We start from the raw sequence: 24,041 nt of genomic DNA, 5'->3' as shown, positions 1-24,041 counted from the left end.
GGAAACAGGAGGAGGGGAAAAAGAAGGTTGGGAGAAAGCAAACAATTCCCCAAATTTCACGTCATTATACAGAGAATTTAACGTGACAACACAAAACAGAAATATCGCTGCAGCTGGGGTTCACTGCTCTCTGCTTACACTGAACCCTGCTAATCTCTCCTGCAAAGCTTTAGCAGATAACACACCAGATATCATTCTGGGTATTCCAATAGAACCTTTGGTTTTAGCAGATGCTTCAAGGTACATACGGCCATCAAAACATTTCTGAAAGGAGCAAAGAAAGTCTGCAATTTCTATGAAGAGGAAGCTGCAAAGGATTTTATTTCCTTCTAACTATTTGTAATTAAAAATTATTAACTTCTACTTAAATGATGATGTCTAAAAAGACAATGTTATTCCTAGTTCAGTACTCAGACTGACAATGGTGCCTGCCCCAGGTTCCAACAGAGTTCATTCTAATTTCAGTAAGACCACTTGAAAAGCAATGAAACACTAGCTCCCTGACTGCAGAGTGAATAAACGCACAGAAGAATCACCAGAGAATGGAAATGCCTCCAAACTGCAGGGACACATTCTTGCTATCCTAGCCCCTGACATCACATACTGGCCTACTTCTGCACCACTGGAATTTCAGGAATAGCAAGGAAGACAAAAACTTGTGTCATTTGGTCTTGTACTGTACTCCCTGCAGGATTAAAGCACACTGGTTTTAAGAGAAAAAGTTGAGAGCATGGACATACCATCTATCCCCAAAGTGCACTGTCATATAAACAACAAAGTTACAAAATTTACAGGGCTGAACCAAAAATTTTCATTAGCAAACCAGTAAAGATTCATCATCACTGGTATTGATTTCAGAGAGGGGAGAAGAGGACTCTAACATTGGCACTTCCACAGAATGGCAACAAGCCGCATGAACGCCCAAAGGCTCCTCCCGGTATGAGTTAGAGCAACATCGGTTTTGTCCATCCACTTGGATATGAACATTCATGGGGGTGTCTGGATAAGCAGACTCCCACCTTTTTAAGGGTAACCTACATGGCTCTTCACTCAGCGGATGACTTCTACTTAAACTACTGTCCTCTCGGACAGTCCTCCTGGATGCTGACCCTCCATGGATCGTTTCTGTAACACTTTCAGATAAAGGATCTCTGAAAGCCTTTCCTGAATCCCCTTTACTGGACTGCTTAAGCTCACTGCCAGAGGTCTCAGCACCTGAACGTTTACCAGTGCGTCCAGCCTCGGGCTCTGCATGTGCTGCTGTGCAAGTATTCAGTAAGATAGTTGAAGGCGGTGGCTCTGTGCTTTCAGTCTCTGACTGCAAGCTGCTACATACAGCTTCTTGTAGGCTCCTGGCTTGACCAGGGGCATTTGCCTCTAAACTAGGTCCTTCAGGAGAAGGGGGAGGACTTTGAATAGTCCCAACAGCACGATTGATGATTCCATCACCCAGTGTAGTCTGTGAAGCGCGGGCGGGTGTCAGGAGCGGAATCTGTCCTCTCACCCGAGGTCTGTGGAAAAGTCTGTTCCAAAGCCTGCCCAAGCGCCGCCGAGATGAGCTTCGTCTTGATGAGTGTCGTCTCATCTGCCTCCTCATGGCTGTTCGAATGTTCTGCAGCACAGAAGCCTGTAACACAGACATAACGAACTGTGATTTCACACATCCTCAAAAGACTTCTCCTAACCCTGTTCTTTCCACTAATATCTCCACCTTACCAGAATTCTCAGACTTGCTCCCCACACTTCCTTGTTAAATGCCTATTTTCTAATGAACTATGTAAGAATATCAAGGACAGCTCTACCCATGAGTTTAACCTCTGCCCAGGAAGATGCTTCACTCACATGATCAGACCACCACTAAAAAACCAGACTGCAGACCACTGAGTCCTCTATCATTAGCAATAGCAGAGGACCCTCAGCAGATGTTGTCCTGATGACAACAGCAGAGAAGAAAGGGCAAGGCAAACTAGTTTTCCACATGAGTAACAAACTGTAAATGCTTTATATCACACTAGGAATTGTACTACAGTTGGACACTTTCAACAGGGCACAGGAGATTTTTGAGAACTCAGCAATGAAAAGAAGAATGACTTAATTCTTCCCAGTGTAATGTTTTTGTAAATGAAAAATAATCCCAGAATTTCCCCAAAATACTGCTAGAGACCTTTCTTTCTTATCGCTTCAGGCACATCTACAGTTTCAGCTTGAAAAGCCTTTTTTCTGTCTACTTTCTGACCTTTGTCTCTGTTCATTCTATCTTGATGTACAGCAAAACAGCATGTGCTTATCTCACTGCTGTTCCCTAGCAAATGCATTTAATATGTTCAAAACTACCCAAAGCACCAAGACGTGTAACTGTGGTTCTTCAGCTCCAAGTAAAACATACATATTTTTATGTAACTTCCATATAATGAGCACAGCTACTGAAAAAATACATTTCCAGATTGAGTCTATCTAATTTATAGTAGTTTGGTTACTGGTAGTTCATTGGCACTCATGTCTCCATACTTGTGATGCATTGTACACAGGGAAGTCCTCAACTGGGGGGATAAGTCCTTGTGCAATCAGCTGTCCATAGGAAGGTGGAGCTTCCCGCCGCACAAACTCTGCCTCCAATCGTGTCATCTGGGTCTCAAATGCTCTGGAAATAGAACCAGTGAGAAAACATGAAAGAGAAGTAACAGTGAGTTTGTCCTACCTCGCTCACATAAACGTATAAAAACACTGCACAGGGCTCCACGCTAGCAGCAAAACCACAAATGTTCAACCAGGCTCCATGAAAATCTTATCAGGATGATAAAATAAATAAAAGGAGTAAAAATACAGGATATAAGCGTCAGTGAATCAAACCAGTGCACTCCTAAGTTGGATTCTGTGGCAACCAAAGTTGTATCACTGGCCAGCTTACACCAGTAACAGCAGTAATATGTTCAGGGATGGCCCAAAGGTTATTTTTGGACAAGCCAACATTAAGAGCTGGAAACAATCACATAACAGAGGCATCTTGCAGCTGCAGAGAGCTTTGGCTGTCCTGCCAGAACTGAGGCACCCAGGTCTCCAACATAGCATGGCTGCTGTTTTCCAGCTCCTTAATCATGCAGATGCGATCAGGAACGAATGTGAAGCACACTGTGCTGAACACACAACCATAGAGCTGCTGCCTATGACAAGAGATGGGTGTCAGAAAGTCCCTTACGACTCTCTCCAAAAGGGCAGAACCATGCCTGAGCAAACACGTAACAAGCAGGCACAGAAACACACACACTGTCTATACAACAAAGCATACAGTACCAGGAAAAGGGGCTATAGCTCACGATGATGAGAATGGTGGAGGTTAACAATTCCTGCCCAGAACAGGCTGCACTGCTGCAGGATATGGCTTTAGAAGAACTGAAAATTAGAGTATCTGGGGAGGGGCTAGGGGTTATTCAGTTCAGATTTAGCAACAGTTCAGCATTCAATTTTTGGCAGGGGCAAGTGTTTGTTGCAGGGGGAGGAGCAGGGAGAAGAAACTACTCAAAGCAGTTTTGATTTAAGTTATATGCAGGTTCTGCTAGGCTGCATAATAAATGCGTATTCCTCATAGATCACACAAGAGCTCACATTCCCCTCACTACTTTCAAAAACCTTAAACTACTCTTCTCTATGTCTAATGCAGTGACTGCTATTTAATTGTCATCAATTCCTTGGATTGATTTCACAGTATTTTCCAAGTTCTCTGGTTAACAATTAGCTTTTTTTTTTCCTTTAAACAAAAAGGGAAAAAACACCACAGCAAGATGCTTACCTGTACTCCCTGGTCCTCAGAGAATACAACTTAAATGCACAACCCAGTGCTATCACCAGCAGCAAGCCACACACAAGACTTCCGATCAGAGCAGCTGTGATAACCTTCCTGGGAACAATCACCAGGCAGTTATGTTCATCACTTCCGTCCTGGCAGTCTTCTTGGCCATCGCAGCGCCAAGTCTCAAAGATGCACAGATTTGTCCCACAGTGGAAGTTTCCTGGCTGGCAAGTAAAGCAGTTCTTTTCATCTGAACCATCTGGGCAGTTCTTTTGGTTATTACAGCGGTCAAGTACTGAGTAACAAAGCCCACTGTTTCCTTCACATGGGTATTCGTTCTTCTGGCAAGCAGGACAGTTTTCCTCATCCTTGCCATTTGGACAGTGCCACCAGCCATCACAACGCTGTTTGTCTGTGAAACACTCCTCATCGCTTCCACAAGGGTGTTCCCAAGGAAGGCAATACCCTTTCACCTGATAGGTTGCATTGAACCCATGGCCGGTGCTTTTAGACCGGGCATGGTACGATACAGTGAGCTGGCCCTTTGATGACTCCACACTCACAGAATGCCTGTTGTTGTGGTATGAAAATGTTTGCATTAATTTATCACCTCTCTCTTTGATGCCATCATACACCTTTACATAGTCATTGTAGCCTAATTGCAAATCAAGCTGCAACAGAACATGTCGATTATCCTGTGTGTCTACATACCATGTGCAACGAAGGTCTGATCTGCTGTGATCAGCACGGAATAAGTCTGGGGAAGCAAAAGATCCATAAAAATTACCCAGTCTTTTGCCACAGGAAAGATCAGGACAATTATCTTCATCTGAACCATCACTGCAGTCTTTAACTGAATTACATCTCAGCTCGTTCATCAAGCATTTGGTGGAGTGGGCTGCACTACACTGGAACATTCCTGAGGGACAGATGCTGGACGGAGGCTCGGTAGGAGGGACAGTGCAATTTCTCTCATCCGAATTATCACCACACTCATCCATGGAATTACACTTCCAAGTACTGGGAATACACTTGCCATTTGCACAACGGAATTCATCTGACTGGCATGCAGCCTGACCTATCTTTCCTATGAAAGAGGGCAAGGAGAGAATTGTCAGCATCAAAACTTTTGGAACCACCTGATGTCACATTTACTACCCTGCATATCACAAGTCATCAGCCAGACCAGTACACTTCAGGAATACTGTAAAAAAGTGGAAATAGTGTCAGTGTTACCATGCTAGCACCTTACAGTCATCATAAATGGTCCAAGACTCCAGTCAACAAAAAACACTACCTCTTCAGGTTTTGCCAGAGAGTGTGTAAGTGAAGCAAATAAAACTGTAAGGTTTTACCTCTAATGTAAGAAAGGCGAAATCCCTGAGCCTGTCCTGAGCTTGCTGCGTCCGAGTGAAAATATATCCAAACATGGTCCCTTGCAGAGATGAAAGACGGAGGTATGGAAGATCCACACACTTTGTACTCTTCCCTCTTGGAAGATGGGCCAATCATCAACCAGTCCATTGCACACTTCTGAGAGTCTTCCAAGTCAAAGTTCTTAAAACTGTAAGGAACAAAAGAAAACACAAAGTTACAAAGAGGACATGTATCTGAAACAAAGCCAAACAGAGGAAAATCAAGCTGTGACAGCTGACTTTCTGCACCAAACAGTGCTGACATAAACACATCACATTCAAAGATAATGAAACACCCATAGTACTTTGAGTACATATAAACACAGCACTTAAAATTCCCCCAATTTGGAAAAGCACCTATATCATGGGCATAAACAGCATGTCAAGTAGCTCCAAAGGCTGAAAGGATTCCTCTTTTCTCAGTCCTTAAACAAAACTGCTTCCTAAAATATAGATTTGAGTAAAAGCAAAATTCCAGAAAACATTATACAGAAGGTGGATTAATTTCAGCATTAATATTTTCAACCTTAAAACTATGAAACTATGGAGAGATTACTGTCTTGGAAAAAGAACAATAGGGACCAGTACAAAGAACCCTAACGGGATAAATACAAGAGAAAAATCAACTCTTCAAGCTAGGGAGAGGGCAAGAAAAGGACTGCAAGAGGTGGAAATGGAACCTGAATCCTAACACCACTACTTTTTTAATTCAAAGACTAAAATATTCAATTTCAAGGAATGCAACCATAGAGCAAACAAGCCTATAAACTTCTACTGTCAAACCTCTAGCCCTTCTGCTGGCCCAAGCCGAGTGATTATTCAGTAATAGCCTACCTAGTGCAAAGATGTACCTTGATTGTTTGCAGAATGCTGAACATAACCAGATAATACTCCCTAACCTGTAGCTCATGGTATTTGTTTTCTGATGAAACAGATTACATTTGCATTCAGTAATGTGCTATGGCAATAGCACTGCACAGAGAAGCACACTCATTAGGAAAAGGCACACTGTTCAGAACACTTAGAAATAAATTTTGGTCCTCTTTCATCTAACTCAGCTACACAAAATCAACTTGGCAGAAGTTTGTGTGTACTCACTGCAAATACCTAGGCAGAAGTTCCAGAAAGGTTCAAAAGCTGCTGCAAAACACAGACCTCCTTCCACAAAGGACTTTTCACAAACATTAAAGACAAATTCTTTGAAAAAGATAAATGGAAAAGATCATTTTCTGATATCACCATGCATTTACAAAAGGCTTTCAAAGCCTGCCACATCTTGCCCTTTGAAGGTGAAAGAGCATCAACTACATAAACTAGCCAACTCATTCAAGAAGATTCAGCCTACACACACCTCTAGGTTATGCTAAACATAGCAGCTTAATAACTCTCAAAAACAAAATTATCAGCAACAGCATGTGAAGAGAGCACTGAAACTGTTAAGTTAAAATGCAAATTAAGATGTCTGACAACATTTGTACAGGCAAGGACAATCCACCCAGAAATATTTCCTTCCTCTTTTAAAACTCTTTTCCTCCCACATGCTCTATGTATCTTCCCAGCAGGGAGGACATATTCCCACAGCACCTAATTGTTTGCTAGAAGCAATCACATCAAGCTTCTGAAACCAGCATATTTTGCAAGGAAGTTCTAGACGACTGTGCAGACTTTGGGGATAAGTATTAGAAATACCTATCTGCCCAACAACGATTTTTTAAGAAAAGGGAACAGTCACTAAATGAAGAAATGGAAACTCAGAACTGGGAAGGCACAGGGAGTGATTAGAAAAATTTCTGCATTTGTGACACAAACAAGATCATTTACTGAATCTTACTTCTATAGTTATTTTAGAGGTACCAGGACAAATCTTCAAGTACTAAAAACGTGTTCACCTGTTTTATCCAGTTCCCAGCACTCCAGCTAGTCCCACAGCCACTCATTTTCCACACTCTGCTGAGATCAGCTACTTATGTCTATCAAGTAAATAATTCACCCACAGTGTGGTTACACAACAGACTGCACACACCCAGGGGAAAATTTGCCTATATAATAAGCTGTCTATACCTTACATTAAAATGTATTTCTTTCAAGGAAACAAACAGATAAACACTTTTCACTTTCACCTTGAGAATGCAGTATTGAAGATTGTTAATAAAGGGTGCTTTGGTTGGTTGGGGTTTTTTTTGTTTATTATAGAGGGTATGGAAAAGCAACAAACTTTAGTCCCACCTTCCAAAGCAGAAGCACAGGCATACAGAGGACAACTGCTTTTCCTGAGCATCAGCTTGCGGATCTGAAATAGATTCAGAGCAGAATCCCACACTTCTCCACTAAGAAATCCAAGCTTTAGCCACAAAACCAACTGAGTACATGGGTAATGAGGCAAAATAGACTTGCAAGGAAGTATCATCTTTTAACAGCCTCCCTGAAAACACCATGGCTCTCAGGGATGCTCAAGCTACTGACACAAATGCTTTGGTATTTGAAAAACGGCAATGCAGAACATTCACAAGAATAACCCCTTTTTCAAAACCAATAAACATCTTAATCCCAGGTGCTTAGGATTTTCAAACAGCACTGAATAAACACCATTTCTCTGAAATACAGATATTCTAGTTCTGATGTAGAATTATAATAGAAACTGTAGCAGTTACAAGATTTCTTCTTCTAAGGGCAAGAGCAAAGTCAAAGCAATTATGACCTCATACAAACTCATCAGCAGACATATTTTGAACAAATTTGGCTTTCATTAAGGCACTGTCACTCTACTCCAGCATCTTTTTAACTTATATTGTCTCCACCCGTAGGAAACTTTTCCCCATTTAAAACTGATCGTGATCTTACACAAGGCCAAAAGCCATCATTTGAATGAACCATCAACCAACCTCACCACAAAAATCACTCCTCTTTAAAGAAACATGAAACAACATGAATACATTTGTGTGAATGCATAAATACATAAAATTGGGGTTTGCTTTATAATGCATTTGCAACAACAAGGTTTTGTGTCAGAAGTTTCTGCCATACTAATCTGACATGAAACAGTTCACTGATTATTTTACCCAAGAGTCCTGAAGAGTGCATTCAACCTTCGCTACTTCAGATCTTTCATCAGCTGTAATTAGATCCAGCACGGCTGCTGTTACAGTCTTCTGAAGAATAATTTAATCCTGCTACCCACAAAATAGAACACAGATACATTCACTTACTCAGTTGAACATCCTCAAACTAAAATGCAAATTTTTCTATCAAAGGCATTATTCCAGTGGTTCGAATGAGTGAAGGTATACTGTGGAAATAAGGGACAAAGTCTTGTGCTCCTCCTGCTTGTAGGACTGTACAAATATCTTACAGTCTTTGGAAAAGTAATGAAAAGTACTATCTGCAGTTACGGTTCTTGAGGGAGGTCTCAGACCATTTGTATCCTGAATCCACATAATTTTCTGTGATTAAAAGAAGAATCAGAATCAAGACATGCTGAAACAGAGAGTACTAATGGATAATGTCACCAAAATCTCATGCAGCACCAGTCAGTACTGCAGTACTTTTTTAAACATCTCGGGCAGGGAAACACAGGGTTTGGAAGGAGAAGCAAAAGATGGGACCGTTCAGTCACTAACCCCCTCCAGCAAAGCACTCTGAAGGAGTGCCATGTGGACCCAGAGGTCCATCCTAGCATGCAAGCTGAAGTAGTACACTGGTATATTGAGCACTTAGAACTGCAATATTAACAAGCACAACACCCATCACTAGCACACAGAACATCCTTTGAAAGACTTTGGTCCTTAGGCTATTCTCACTGTGGATCTCCAACACAATACAGGCATCAAGGAGGAGACGTGTAAAAGATCAAAATTATCAGACCAAATTTTGCAGATTTTGTTTCTTCTGACAGATGCTGTTCAAAAGCACTAACTCCAGTTATCTTGCTTTTGGGAGGCCTCTTCCACAACTAATTCCTTTTAAAAAGTCTCCTAACATTATAAAAGAGTATAAGAATAGTTTATTAAACACTGTAAGCATTCAGGCTCCAAGGATCAGAAGAACTCAATATGAACTGACAAATGCAGCACTACATTGGTTTTTACAGAATTCTGCAGAAATCAGTAAAATAATCTGATCTTTTATTTCAGTGGTATGACACCAAGGAAAGGTTACCTCATCAGGGCTCCAGAAGCTAACAGAAAACTACAGGATCAGCCCTATTTATATCAGATACTGCCTGGTTTACTCAAGTGATGCAACAGGTGCCAACAATGACATTTTGCCACTAACTGACAAGTATTTTTATGTTGCTGCAAAGAGCTTTATTAAACTAGATTATCATAAATATACATTAACACTCTAAATATGAAAAAAATGTGCTACCTGCAAAAACTAATGTGCAGCAGAGCTTTCTGCCATCCGCACTGAGAAGCAGTAGCAGTTCAGGGAAGAAAAGTACTTCCATAAATAATGTAGGGAATTCCCTACAACTCTTTTAGTAGTTTAAGCACGAGCAACTACAGATTCAAGCAAAAAAAAAAAAAAAAAAAAAGCATTCTTAATAAGTGGAAAAAGGATAAATATGGGATATAAGATCTGAAAGTAATTAGCAAATAAATAATAATAAATTAAAAAAAAAAAAAAACACACCACCAAAAAAACCACCAAATATCCAAATATGTGGCTTGCTCTAAACTAATTTAAAAACTGGAGAATAAATATTATAGGTGGATCAGTAGAGCACAGTCCCAAAATAAAACAGACTGGCCAATTAAGCAAGAAAAGTTACTTCTATTTGCCAACCCGTCACAGCAAGTGCAGCCTGTGAACAACTGATGACTTAATTAGCTCATTAAAAACTTCTACTTAACCACTGAAGCACAAGGACCTGCAAGTCAGGAAAGCTCTATTCTATTCTCAGCTCCCAAGCATCAGCAAACTGTGGAACCTGAGGCAAGAGACACAGGGGCTGTTTCATCAAAGGCTCAGCCATGCAACTGAATGAAATAAATGGCTATTATGAGCTTTTTCCAATTAATGTCAAGTTCTGAAACACTGTGAGTTTGGTAAATAGACTATGAAGCAGTCCCTTCAATTCTTCATACAATTACAGACCAGCAAACCTTTACACGAACAGGCCTCAGTTCTACTCAGAAATTGAAATTCAGATGGTATCTGACAATTCCTTTTTTCAAAGCCAATGCCATGAATCACTGAAGTGAAAGCCAATGAAGGTGATCCTCCCCACCTCAATTAATAAGAGACAGCTTGAGTGGGTCACTAAGTAGATCACTTTTCAATACTGTTGTCTTAAATTCTGAGCATGGAGAACATTTCACTCTCAGCCCCATAAATGCCTACATTAAAACGCAAATCATTTATGCTCTGCCCTTATCAGGGTTAATTACAACCATCAGGTAACAGCAACTGCTGAACAAAAATTATTTTTAACCTTTTTCTCAGATATGAGGAAACATACATATATAAAACCCGTAAAGGATGGTACAAAGGCAGTTACTGCATATGACATCTTTATCTGATCTTACAGAGGGGGTATGTAGTCCTCTGTGAAAAACAAGCATAAAGATAGAGAAAATAGGCAGGAAAATCAAGTAATTTCCAAAGCAATAACTAACAGACTGATACATGAATTTAAAGAGATACAACAGAGTCCTGGAAGACAGTGGCTACACTCTTGTTCCCAGGAACCAACAGCACCATTCCATCAGACACCCAAACTTGAAGAAAGTATTGAAATTTGCATAATTAACAAAGAGGTATAAGCACAAAGAACATGTATTTCCTGTTCTTGTGAAGTCCCCCCCAAGGATTTCTAAAAAGAAAACTATAAAGCAAAACAATAAGCACGGAAATAAGAGAATATGAAGAAAATCAATACACACACACACAAAAAAGGCAGACAAAGCTTCTAAAGACCATGCCCACAGAAGCCAGCATCTTATATCCACATGTAGATCTGGACATTGTTCTATTAAAGCTGATGAATAATAGATTTATAAAAAATGACCACCAACTGCAGATGTTTTAGAAATCAAAACTACTTTCAATTGCAATTTTATCCCTCAATGACTCCTGCTGTATCTCAAATATGATACTTATATAATGTTGCTGTCTTAGTGTCAATGAGAACTCAAGAACAAAGGAAATGTATTCAGCATAACATAACACAAAGGAGGTGGTGGGTTTAAAAAAAAAAAAACCTTTCAAAATCCAGATGTTATCACAAGAGCTGTGTTTGATTTTCCTAGGAAAATTTAAAAGGCTACTCTTATGTCCTTATCAAGAAACAGTTAGGACAAGCATACCCAACAGTTAAGAGAAAAAGATGTTTGTATTTGAACCCTTTTTCCCAGTTTGCTGAGGTAAGTCAGCTGCTTCTTTTATGTCCTTGGCATTCTGAGTACAACCTTCTGAAGAAATCCTCAGATGCTGTAACATTTTGCATTTCATACGCTGGAGTGAGTCATTCTTAGTACATTTATAGTCAGAAATGTAACACCACAATGCTACTCCCCAAGATGTAAACACATAGCTCCCATTGTTTCCATCTGCACAGGAGGGCAGGATGTGGTCCTCTGTCCAGTGACAGAACACAAACCCATTAAGAAGAAACCTTTCAAGTCATGTTGCTATGCACACATCTAAACTACACACACATTATTACCAGTTTCCGCATCTCAGTCTCTTTAGCCTCTGTTACGCTTGTATTTCCAGAAGAGAATCCTAATTCTATGTGGGAGCTTCAAGACATTCTCTTAGCATAAACTGCAGTACTACTCTCCAAGTCAAGTCCTGTGTCTCACCTGTATGCTTTCTCAGAGTTTCCAATAATCTCTGCTTTGAAACAAATTCCCCAAGTCCAATACAATTTAATGGGGTTTAAAAGCATGTTGCTATTTATGGATCTCAAATGCTGGCAAGTATCTACTTCATTACTTCTGATGAGTAGTTCCTATTTTGAACTATGGATGGTGGAGCCCTCCTATTATTCCATCTGTGGCAGATTTATTTTTAATTGCTGAGCATCTGCAGTTGAAGAGGTTTGCAGTCCTTTTAAGCAGCTGAGCAAAGAATGAGCAGATGGTGTCAAATACAACAGTACTAAAAACCAAACAAAACCCCCTTTCCTGGGTTTGCTTATTTTCCTTTTTTTTTTTTTTTTGAATAAGAAATTCTTGGTTGGAGAAGGATACTACGATTAGCACAGAGAAATTAAACACATATGTGCAACGCTGACATTATAGCCTAAACATTCTTAACAAACCATTTATAATATGTTCTAGTCTTTTCTAAAAAATATTTTTACAGAATGAGCTGAAATTGTGCCACAAATGCTAACTATTATTTAATTCTGTTGGAAATAAATATTAAGCAGAAAAGCATGTGTCTTTTGGTTAACAAGTAACAATAAGCAATGACTATCTTCAACTGTCCATTAAACTGAGCACCATTTCAAGACATTATAGAAAAAGCCATTTTTTCTCTAAGAATTTTACAGATCCCACTGAGGCTGTTCCAGGTTTTATAGCCTTCACCTATTCCTATTTATAAGCAATGAAGAGAAAAAGGTCTATTTAACCTGAGTAAATATATCAGTGCTTCCCACACCCTCATCTATCAGAGGTGGATGAAATCTCACAGGTATAGTGAAGATAAATATAGTAAAAGACTACAAGTGATTTGTGTGTATAATAATGGATGTCAGAAGTAGCCTACAGGAACAAGACACAGTGGAACATTTTTAAAATGCGAGGTGCCCAGCCTTCAGTCATGCTCCAGTGTAATCAACTTCAGCTTTCTTTGACCATCCAGTAGCTCTGACAGTCTCATACCAGTATATCAGATAAAAACTCACATTTTGTTTCATTTCAGCAAAGAAAACATTTACCTCCACATAACATGAAGCCATACCTAATTGTTATCATGTCTCCATGATCTCCTTGAATGAACCAGCTGCAATTTACAGCTGGAGGATAGTTCAATGGCCAGGAAGGACTATAGATGACTCCCCGTCTCTCTGTGTGCTGTTCCAGTTTTCCACTGCAAGCAGCTGTTAATAAGTGGGAAAAAAATATTATTGTTAATGCTTTGCCTAATCAACGATTCAGATCAGCTACAAGAGCTTTCATCAGTTTCTGGGGATTGCAGACAAGTGAGAGTCAACAGTTTTATCCTCTTATTGCTTTCTTCCCTGTCCTGGTTTTTAATTAAAACACCCCCTCTAAGTGTAGGTAAGCGTAACCAGCATTTCAATGCAGGATCAATCAATAACCTCATATGAATCTACCACAGGCTACAATCAATGTTACTGCATGGATCTGTCACGAGGATGTAATACAAAAATGCTTCTTACCAGCTTCCCAAAGGCTGGGTATGTCACCCAGCAACTGCAGAAGATCCATATTCAATGTAAATTATCTAGATGCTCATTTTATTGTAATGTGTTCCTACATATGTTTATTCTCCTCACCACATGACAGACCTGGAGAGTTTGTAATGGCTTAAAAAAAAAAAAAAAAAGCCCCAACCAAAAAGTAAACAGGATTCTGATGTCAAATGTCTTCATTGCATGTTACTGAGGACTCTAAATTCCTTCTAAATTCCCATAGATAGGAGAAATTTTCCAGACAAAGAAGCAAGCAGGGCTAAATAAAACTCAGTATTTCCAAAGCACTTTCAGTTCTTCCTATGGAAAACAGCAGGCTAATTAAAACTACATTAAATAGTTGTGATTTGTAATTAATTAATTCAAAAATGAAAGTAAAATGTTCCAAGGACAAGTGGGAAAGCTGTTCTGATGGGAAAATGTACTCTCAGCAGACTACAAGAGGGGAAACTCTCTGTAATGCAATGGTATTCTGAACTTTCTCCAAAACTATTTTTAAAACAAACTACTATCTAGAGCATGACTTGTGGACTGCAGCTGAATATTCCAATTTTTGACAGAAGCTTACTTTCTCATAGCTTAAAAAGGTAGCAAGGAAAAAAAAAGGCTGGGCTGCCTATGTCTCTCATACACATGCACCGAAAGGTACTGCATCATAAATCACAGATTTCCAGTATTGCTTGAAATTCAGCCACATCAATGCATCACTTTCAATTCACAGAAGGGATCGGACTCAGCTGCACTGGAAGGCTGGGGTGAGAAGTGCTGGCAAGGCTGCCTGGCTGCAATTGGGTCAGGTTGCAGGGCTGCCTGCAGGGCTCCTGGCTGGGGACAGGCCAAGCTGCAGTATACCCCCACCAGTAAATCCATGCTTGGCACTATGTTTGTTCACAGTAAGCGCTTTTAAAGCTAGAGCCACAGGAATATAAAAAGCAGGAGGTGAGTAACTTACCTGAGGCAAAACATAAAAAAAGCCATTATTTTTACTCTCCAACTAACTCTCCACTGAACATATGCATATAATTCCTACTAGTTTCAAAGAACACAAAAGCATACAGAATACACAAATACAGGAAAACATCTCTTTTCCAAGCAAATATTTTGCAGTAAAGCAGTTAGAAAAAAAAAAACAGAGGTTTTTTTTTTTATCGCATTTCTAGTGGAAAAATACTGAAATGCAGATGCAGTTACAGAAATATAACAGCAAATGGAAGATCCACAGGACTTTTCAACTACCTTTCTCGGTTTGTTTAGCCTATAAATGTGCCCCTCCGCACGCTTGTCACTGCATCAGCGTTATCACAGCAGCATAAGACAACCTGGAGCTAGCAACCATATAAAAGGAGCCAGAAAGACTGCATTTGGTAACTGCCAGATTACTAAAACTTCTCAATGGGAAGGAAACAAAATGCAGAAAGCAGAAAGAGCAAATACACCAGACAGTACTATCCAGAGGCATCCAGCAGCAGCTCTGCAAATATTTCTGTTCCCCTTGTACCAAACTGTGTTCTGGATTAATATCCCTTATTTATAGTATATGCATAAGAATAGAATCATAATTAACACCAAGGTTATCTTGGTTTCCATTCTGAAGAAGTCCCACTGACCTGCTGGTGACTCCACATGAGCACTTCAGTTCCACATTCATCCGTGCAGTTAGGCAGAGCTGTTATTCTCCCAAATATCTGCTTCTCCATTTTAAGAAGTACTTACAAAGACCCTGGGCAGCAGTTATTTGAAGTATACCAGCTTTGTTTTGTTGTTGTTGTTTTTTTTTGTTTGTTTGTTTTTTTTTGAAGTAAGATCACTAGTGTTTTTTGTTTTGCAATAATGCAGTTTTCTAATTGGTAAGTGGGAGCTGATGTAACATGACAGTTCAGGTTCTCAGAAATGCTTTTACTTAATAGCACTGCACACCTGCTACGAACATAGGATATGGGAAGAAGAACAGACGAAAGACTTTCCATTTCAACAGAGTAACTGCAGCTGTGAAAACCTAAGGACATAAGCAAAATAAGGGCTTAACACTACATGCCATTTTGGGCAGTTCATCTGGCAATGGTCATTGCTGTTCAACAGTTTTGCCCCTTTGACATAAAACAAGCATTTCTTACTTGCCCTACTCAAAATTAAAAGGACAGCTGCTTTGCTCTTACAAAGGCTCTTGATTTGAATGGACCTCTAATCCGAATTCATACTGCCAAAACATAATTCCATTATTTTAAAGGATATGTCCACAGTTCCCTCAACCTCTCGGAGTGAACTGAGGACATACACCCATCACCCCCCAAAACTACTATTGTGTTTACCCCAACCTCACTTAGCTGCCTTATGCTTCTGATGCATTTCCCATCAATGCTCATAACTATAGGACTTACAATGTATCAGCAGATCTCCTTCTTAACCAGCTGCCTGCCTCTACTCCCTGTGCGCTGACTGCTGTGTGCCAGACAAGGTGAAGCACCCAAGCATCACTTTCAGCAGCTGTTCTTCCAGCTACAAACATTTTCAAGAAAATCCTGTACTGAACAGAGCCTTCAGTGCTGGCAACAAAACAGAAAAACCACACAAGGGCACAGTGCATACTGCTGGGGTTTCAGTGGCAGTGAAGGAGCCTCATTTCCCTCCCCAGCTCCTGGCCATGAAGTCTGCAGAATCACATATGTAAGTACCGTGTTACTAATCTGGGCTTCAGGATGACACTGTGAATCCTTCAGGAAAATAAACAAAAGCCTTTTCAAATTGCCAAAACATCTAAAGGAAAGGGAAGTCTCTAAATAGAAAGGCACAGTCCTGGATTCATAAGGGACAGCTCGCACGAGTGGTGACAGCATTTTTTCAACAATTGTTCTCTAAATCTCTGTCTGCAGCCTTTCTGCACAAACCCAGAAGTGAAAACCCAATTTACTAAAAGCCCCAAATGGTTTGGTTTCCACATTTAGGATTACTGAAGAAACAGAATACCGATCCCTAGGTTGGCAAACCAACCCACCAAAAATCCCACCAAAATAGTGCCTTTAAAAAAAGATGAATTCTGAAGACAGATAATAATGAGATTTTTATAGATCAAAAAAAAAAAAAAGCCAAACTTTAAACAAATGCCAGAAGAGGTTTCAGCTCAGAGTTTCTATCAAGCAGGCATAAATCTTAATAAGGCTTTTTTTGTAATAATCAAATGGATTTCTACTATAAACAGCAGTAGATTCCCCCTGCCAGTTAAATACAAATATATATGCCACAAATATACTTGAAAGTTTCCAAAACTTTACATGAATAATATTTTCCTATTTTCGCAAAAGCAACTATAACAGAACAGACGTTGGGCTCCAGCACAGGACAGTGCTGGGGCACTAAGCTGTGCAGGAACACATTTTCAGACAATCCCAGCAAAAAAATAAATCCTGCAGTTTCACACTCTTCCACCCCAGGGTCTGCCCCAGTCCCACAGGACACAATCCTGACCATTTGCTCCAGGATAAAGGATGGTCTGCACCTGCCACAAGGAACCTTCCCTCACAACTGAACGCTTGGTGATATACACTTCCTCAAGTATCTACCTCAAGGTCAGCAGGAAACCGAGTTCTCCAAATCCGCCCTCAAGTAGAGCTTGTACAAGTTGCTTAATGCAGATCCCTTACACCAGTGGAAAAAAAAAAAAAGCATTTAAGGCTCCCCTCCACTTCATCCACTCTCCATCAGGCTGCTTCTGCCCCGATCGACAGAACCAGCAAAGGCACAGCCCAACGGTTCAATGGTTCAACCCACTGATCTGAAAAAACCTGAGCTCACGCTCCACTGCACCAACAGGCTGAACTGGCTCACTGCGAGCCTGGGGAGAGGGGGCTCAGGGGGAGGACTGCTCACTGGAAGTAGCAGCAATTCTTCTGGCTTAAAGTTGTTGTACAAATAAAGCCGAGGTGGTGGCTTGACCTGTGCTCTCCAGAAGTCCTTATTTCTGCTATTCACATTCTGAAAAGAAACTGCTCTTTACCTCTCATCTCATAAAGATCACCTGTAATAAGCTGCTTTGTCAGGATGTGGTTAGGATAGAAGCATTCCTTCCAAGTTTTATCAGGGCTCCTAAGGAACATCTCCTGCAAGGCAGGGTCATCTGCCTTTCAACTGCGCTGTTATCCTTCAAGGCACAGGCAAGAGAAGCTACACATGGCTCACACTATTGCAAACATTTTAGGATCATTTTTCTCCCTCACTCCAGTTGCACTGTCAGGAGACAAAGTAACTCAAAACTGTATCAAGAAAAAAACATGAAGGCTAGAGTACACTGAGGGCTTCCTCATACTTGAATGAATAAAAGCCAATAGTTACAACTCTCTTTTTCCACTTCTAGCAAAAGAACAGCATTAGAAGGCAGCAGAGCCAACTGGATGAATTATTACGTATTTCAGGCAGAGGCAGTACCACCAGTCTAGACCAGCCACTGTATAATTACTTAATTTATGCTTTGTAAACTCACATGCCATACTGCCAACGGATGCCAAATGCCATCAAAAGACACAGAAGCATCCAGGCAGAACAAGCTAGGACATGGAAGACATTCTGCATTTTTAACAATGAAAGAATGGAAATACTATGTTACAAACAACCCACGTCCTACATGGTTCATCCACATTTCCCGTAAACTAAATGTAAGGAAGTTACTTAATCATAAAATTACTACATTTTCCTGATTTAAACCTTCTCTCAGGCCCCCATGTTGACTTGAATGCTCAAGCTCCCACATTAATCGACCCACTGCCTTAGAATTATTCTTGTGTTTTCCCATATCCTCTCCTCCTGTTTCCCTTATTTGTTTTTTCTGTTTTAATTTAACTTGCAGCCTCTCTGGGCATAAAGTATGCTTACCAATGAGACTGGATTGACAGGCACAAGAGGGCCCTTATCACCAAGAGGACCCTGATTGCAATGTTCCTGTAATGTCAGCAAGTCACAGTACTGCTATAGAGAAGGAAATGACACCCAGTGCTGCGATTCTGGTTGAATTTCCACTTTGACATTCATGAGACGTTTTTAACATTCTTGTTTTAGCTCCTCCAGGAATGGGTCACTGTCCTTTGCTTGATATTCCCAGGCACAATGCCTAAACAGTTTCCCCTGAATATATCAACACGTGCTACAACCTTAGCTTCAAGCTTATGACTTTTTTTTTTTTTCAAGCACAGTGACACTGATGAAGTCTATAATCCTAGGAAGACTTAAAAGCCCTAAACTTCCTAAAACATCACTGTTACTCTCTCTCATATGACAAAGGTCACACTGTTTTCTTAAACAGTGAATTTTGCATGGGGAAGAAACAGTAGCAACTCAAAAGAACAGTAAATACAAATAAGGAAAGTATTTCTTACCTAATGAGGTAACAGCACTTTCTGTTTTCCCAGTCAGGAAGAGATTCACTGTGTAAAGACAGAAAAATAATGCTCAGACAGGTTCCAGTAGTACAGGGCAGCAGTCAGCAACGACGCAGTTCTAGGTGTGTGCTGGGGTATTACTATAAATGTATTGCAGTCTTCCAGCAAGAACTTTGCTTATCTACAAAGGCAAGTCATGTAATCAACTACATATAATTATCCTTCACTGCAGCTATTAAAAAAAAAAAAAATCAACACACAATATTAGTTTAGTATCTATCAAATATGCCACCAAAAGAAACAACTGCTGATCTATTCCATGGGATTTTTTTAATTGGGGAAGACAGAAGAACAATTACACTGAAACATTCATCATCACAGCTAGTCACTTTACCTCCTTAAATGCTGGAACATAATTAATGAGATTATTATCTTTAAATACATCTTCTATGAATAAAGCAAAGTTTGTTCCTCTCAGGTAAATGTCACCTTGAAAATAAACTGCTAAAGCTAACGTGATTATTTTGACTAATCAAAGGCAATGAAGCTTTCAGAAAGGTCCACTGGTAAAATCAAAACAGGATGATGTGGTGCTTGCAACATACATCTGACTTACAAATTAGTTTCCAAACACTCTCCACTTTCTCAGAAGTCTCCCCTCACAGTATCTACTATTAGAGTGATATGGCAAGAGTAGTTACTGCCAAAACAAAATTTCTCCTGTGTCACTGTTGCACAGAGGTCAGCATTAACATGTAGTTTCATATTAGCTTCCCCTAAGATTCTTTAAGGCACTTCTCTAACAATTACAGCATATTCCACTAATTGCTCTCATTTTAGCAGTATTCTATAATCTACAGAGACAGCCTATTAATAAAATGACAAATGTTTAAAAGAAATAGAAAGGTTTAAAAGGTTACCAAAACTTAATTTACAACACTTTGGCTTTATTTTGCAAGTGTTAAGTCCCGAGTCTTTTTATAGTTGATCAGTTGGCCAGCATTTAGTAAAAAAAAATCATAAAAAAATGAACAATAGGAGAAGAGAGGAAGAGAAACCGTCCCTGTTCCCCACAGTCACTTGAGAAGCTGATCCCAATTAACACTATGTCTCAGAGTAGCACGTAGGAGCCGGGGGCCCCCATTGTCTTCGACACTGTCCAAACACATCCTGAAACAATGACCCTTGCCCCGATCACCTTCTGGTATAACTTAAACCAGCACAAGACAAAAAAAGTACCTACCACTAAAGGGGTGAAAAAAAAAAAGCTAAAAACAATCCATTAGCTTGCCAGTTTAGCGAATCAGTCATGGTTTTCAGCCAGTAGTGGACATGAATTATCACCAAACTGCAGCAGCCCAGGTGCCTATAGCAGTCCTTCCCTGACTTATGTCTGGATGTCTAGTTTGGGCTTTCTCCTTCCTGAAGCCAGAGCTCCAAGAGCTAAATGCAGACAGCGATTTCAGCAAGCACAGAGACTGCTACGGACCTTGGGCTGAGGCCAGGCCCTGCAAACCGGGGAGAATGACTGCTCCTGGCACCACCCATTGTTAGAGGGTTGCAGGGCAAGGGCAAGGGCAGCGACTTCTCACTCCTTCTAAGCAGTTGCAGGGTTGAGCTCTTAGTAATGGACAAGGTGAAGGAGCAGTGCACATTTGCTGTGGCTTGAGAAGAAACGCATGTGAGCTGCAGCTTTCTGTTAATAAGCATTAACACACTGTTCAAAGGACTTTAACAGCACTGATTTTATTACATAATTAATGTACAGTGACATTTGTTATATGGTAATAACAATGTGCCATGTAATGATTTCCTTTGTTTCACAGCGCCATCCTGCTCCAATAGCTCAGTAAGCGCACCTACCATCCTGCACCAGGAAACTGCTAGGCTCTGTTAACTCTTGCTCTCTGACAAGAGTATTCCATCTGTTTGTGAGAAACCTTGGAACATAGTAGCAACAACGACACCAACATTGCCCCACATGGTATTAAAGTACAGTTATTCCTGTAACCATAGTAATAGAATCATAAGAAGAAATTAACCAGTGATTAAGTCACACATTTCTTTTCACAAAAACTAAAGATTCTGTTCTGCTCCAAAGAAAGTCCATGAAAATTCTCTGTGTAACTGTTATCACCACAACTGAAAGAGGTGTTTTAAGATGCACTGTATGGAAACATCTGGGTGTGTACAACCATTTTATAATCTTTCTTCATGTTTCCTATCCAAATCTCCCTGATGGCAGCAACAGAGCATGAGCGGCCAAGCAGAGGTTCCCTTGCATTGCTGATGAGGGGCCCCTATGACCTTTAAATGGACATAAGTAGCATGAAGACAAGGGGCGTGATAGAGTGGAATTAGCCAGCTCAGAAGCACATTCCTTTTTTCTGAGGACTGTGTCAGGCAGCCCTAGTTTGCAACCAGAAGGACAGTTGGAAGCAGCTTTGCATGCCAGCCTGGTAGATACCTAAGGAAGACAACCCCAAATATGCTCTTTCACCTCTGCAAATGCGAAACATCTTTTGGCTGCTGTTGCAAGTTCTTTGCTCTCATTTTCGAAGTCTTTCACACTAGGAAGTCAGCAGTCAAGAACACTCTTTAAACAAAGTCTAGGTTTCACAACAGGTACTTTCCCAGCCACTGAATAAGCTCAGGGTTTCCAGTATCTGTTTTCCTCACTCTTGGTCTCACTCAAGACCATCAAATCAAGAGTGCTGTAAACCAGTATTTTCTGAAGTACTCAGCTCTCAAAAGTGTCAAGAGGCCCAAAAGAATGCCCACCCATTCCCTCTGGGGTTTTTTCTCTCTTACCAAAACAAAATCTCATGAAAATACAAGTAAGTGAGAGACTAGAGGTATACTAGGAAGTTTGTTAGATGCTCTTTTTCTTAACTGTTGGGCAGACTTATGGGAAAGTCATAAAAAAACAGAAGTGGTTCAGTTGACTTGAACTCCCCTTGGGGAACTTACTGTGCCATTCATTTGGATTGCTAAGTAATTCTCAGGGTGAGGTTTTCAGCTGGGAAAGCAGTTATTTGGATCTAAAGGGAAATTTACATCTTTGCACATCTGAACCAGATGACAGCTACCAGGCTTTTCCCACAGCCAGGAGAGGCAACAGCTACGCTGTTTTGATTACTTCCTATGTTGTCCTCCACAAAATGGCCTCATGACAGAACAGTTGCAACAACGATTCCAGATTCTGGAGCAGGAGTTTATGGACAAGGTCACATATAGCAATGGTCAGTGACAATGCATCGATACAGACACCAAACACCACATACAGCCTACAGGAGAGCAAAAAGTAAAAGAAAAGAATGGCAAGAAGCAAGAACCAGAAGTAAGGATGAAAGGACAGGACAGACAAGCAGGAAGTAAAATATAAAAACCCTTAAAGAAGCAGCAACATTATATTCTTACGGGTTCACTGAACCAGAATACTTTACAAGCTTCCCACCTCCCATGTTTCTCCACTTTCACTAATGTCAGTTGTGCAAGGCATACGAATAAAACAGTACAGCTGAAAACGACAGCCAGACAGTGAAACTCTGGGAGTCATAGAAAGCAGAAATCTACTAAACTTTCAATCTGGCATTACCCACAGCTAAATACAAGAACTGTTCTCACTTAAGCTCTGGAGTTTACATAATCTTTTGTTATCTTAGTCATTTTAACAATAACCATTCTATTTCTGTTAGATAACAAAAGCTTTAACAAAGGTCTGAGCAGACGACAAAGAAAAAAGTAAGAGATATGGCAGAAACTTGCCTAACTTTAAACAGGCAACGCAGCAGACATTATTCTCATGCTGTGCACATCTCTGACATCCCTTTAAGAGCCTGCAAGAAAACAGTTGCACTAGCTAGAACGGATGTTCAAACTGTTTTGTAGTTCAGATAGCTTTTTACACTGCACTTCCGTTAATTAAAATAGATACACTTCAAGTAACCAGAGCAGCTTTCAAACTTCAACTTCCTACATTTTCTAGGCAAGCAATGATGTTATAAAAAAACTCCACTTCTACAAAAATAGAACAAGCAGTCTGGCCACAGATACCCACTTCTGATGATTTCTGGAACAAACAGTAACTGTCATTTGGGATTGTTAAAAATGAACTCTAATCCACTTTATTAGCATATAGCTGTGGTTTCAGCACATTCTAGTTCAAGAAGCTGTCGCAGTTTACCAAACAGCTGTCAAGACAGTTAAGCACAGCCCTAGCACCGGACAATGCTGCAGCACCAGAACCCTTCAGCAGACACAGAACGAAGTAATCAGCTTTAGTAACTCCCCATCTCTATGTGCCCCTGTTAAATGCGTGGAGCCTTTCTCTCACTTTTTCTTATCATCGGTGTCAAGGCTTCCCCGAACAAAAACAATCTTCCTTGACAGGAAGGGCTGACAGACTGGAAACCAGTAACACGCTTCATCACGTTGCCATAACTTAGCACCTGCTGCGAAGCAGAGCTGGGAGCGATCGCTTCAAGCAGAAGGAAGGGAGGAGAACAGACTATGGCAGAGAACTGGTGTGTGTGTGATGTTTTCCACCCTGCCACTCAGAGAAGTGACAGGCAGGCGAGCAGCGCGGCCGAGAAGGCGGCACGGAACGGGCCAGGAGCCGCTGCCCGCACCGCGCCTCGCAGAGTTACAGCCAGGGGAGGGCATCGATGATGCCTGATAAACTTTTTTTTCTCAGTGCTATGCGGGGTTACCGCTGCAGTTTCAAAGCCAGGGGCAAGGCGCCGGTTTCCGCAGCGCTCCGCTCGGCCTCCCCACTGCCGGGGACAGCGACCAGGGCACCCTGAATAACTCGCAGCCAAGCCAGCCCCGTCTGTCTGCAAGCGAGAAGGAGAATGAGGGGTTCACCGCCCCGTCCCGTTCCCACCTCGGTAACTTCCCACACGGCCGCAGGTATCCCCTCACCACCCCCCCCCCCCGCCCTCAGCCGTGCCCGGACATGCCCCACCGCAAGGGAGCGGGCCGCGGCACTCACCCAGGCAGATGGCGGTGAGCGGCACCAGCGCGCCCTGCCGGAGCTCCGCGGCCGCTGCCTTCTCCATGGCGGGTCGCCGCCGCTGCCTGCC

General features: G+C 41.0%; 1 protein-coding gene across 1 annotated transcript; it reads right to left on the bottom strand.

The window, feature by feature from the left end:
- Positions 1–735: 735 nt before the first annotated feature.
- On the bottom strand, positions 736–24,038 carry LRP3 (LDL receptor related protein 3). The gene is made up of 7 exons (XM_080638659.1): positions 23,951–24,038; positions 18,955–19,002; positions 13,117–13,255; positions 5,143–5,351; positions 3,788–4,874; positions 2,509–2,641; positions 736–1,627 (listed from the first exon to the last, which is right to left on the bottom strand). Exons 1-7 carry the CDS (start codon positions 24,015–24,017, stop codon positions 815–817), a joined length of 2,496 nt encoding a protein of 831 aa, XP_080494785.1. The 5' UTR covers positions 24,018–24,038; the 3' UTR covers positions 736–814.
- Between the last annotated feature and the right edge of the window lie 3 nt (positions 24,039–24,041).

This window comes from Psittacula echo (genome assembly GCF_963264785.1).
Source record: "Psittacula echo genome assembly, chromosome: Z".
Taxonomy (NCBI): domain Eukaryota; kingdom Metazoa; phylum Chordata; class Aves; order Psittaciformes; family Psittacidae; genus Psittacula; species Psittacula echo.
The sequence above is the reverse complement of the archived record's forward strand: the minus strand, read 5'-3'. Positions and strand labels throughout refer to the sequence as shown.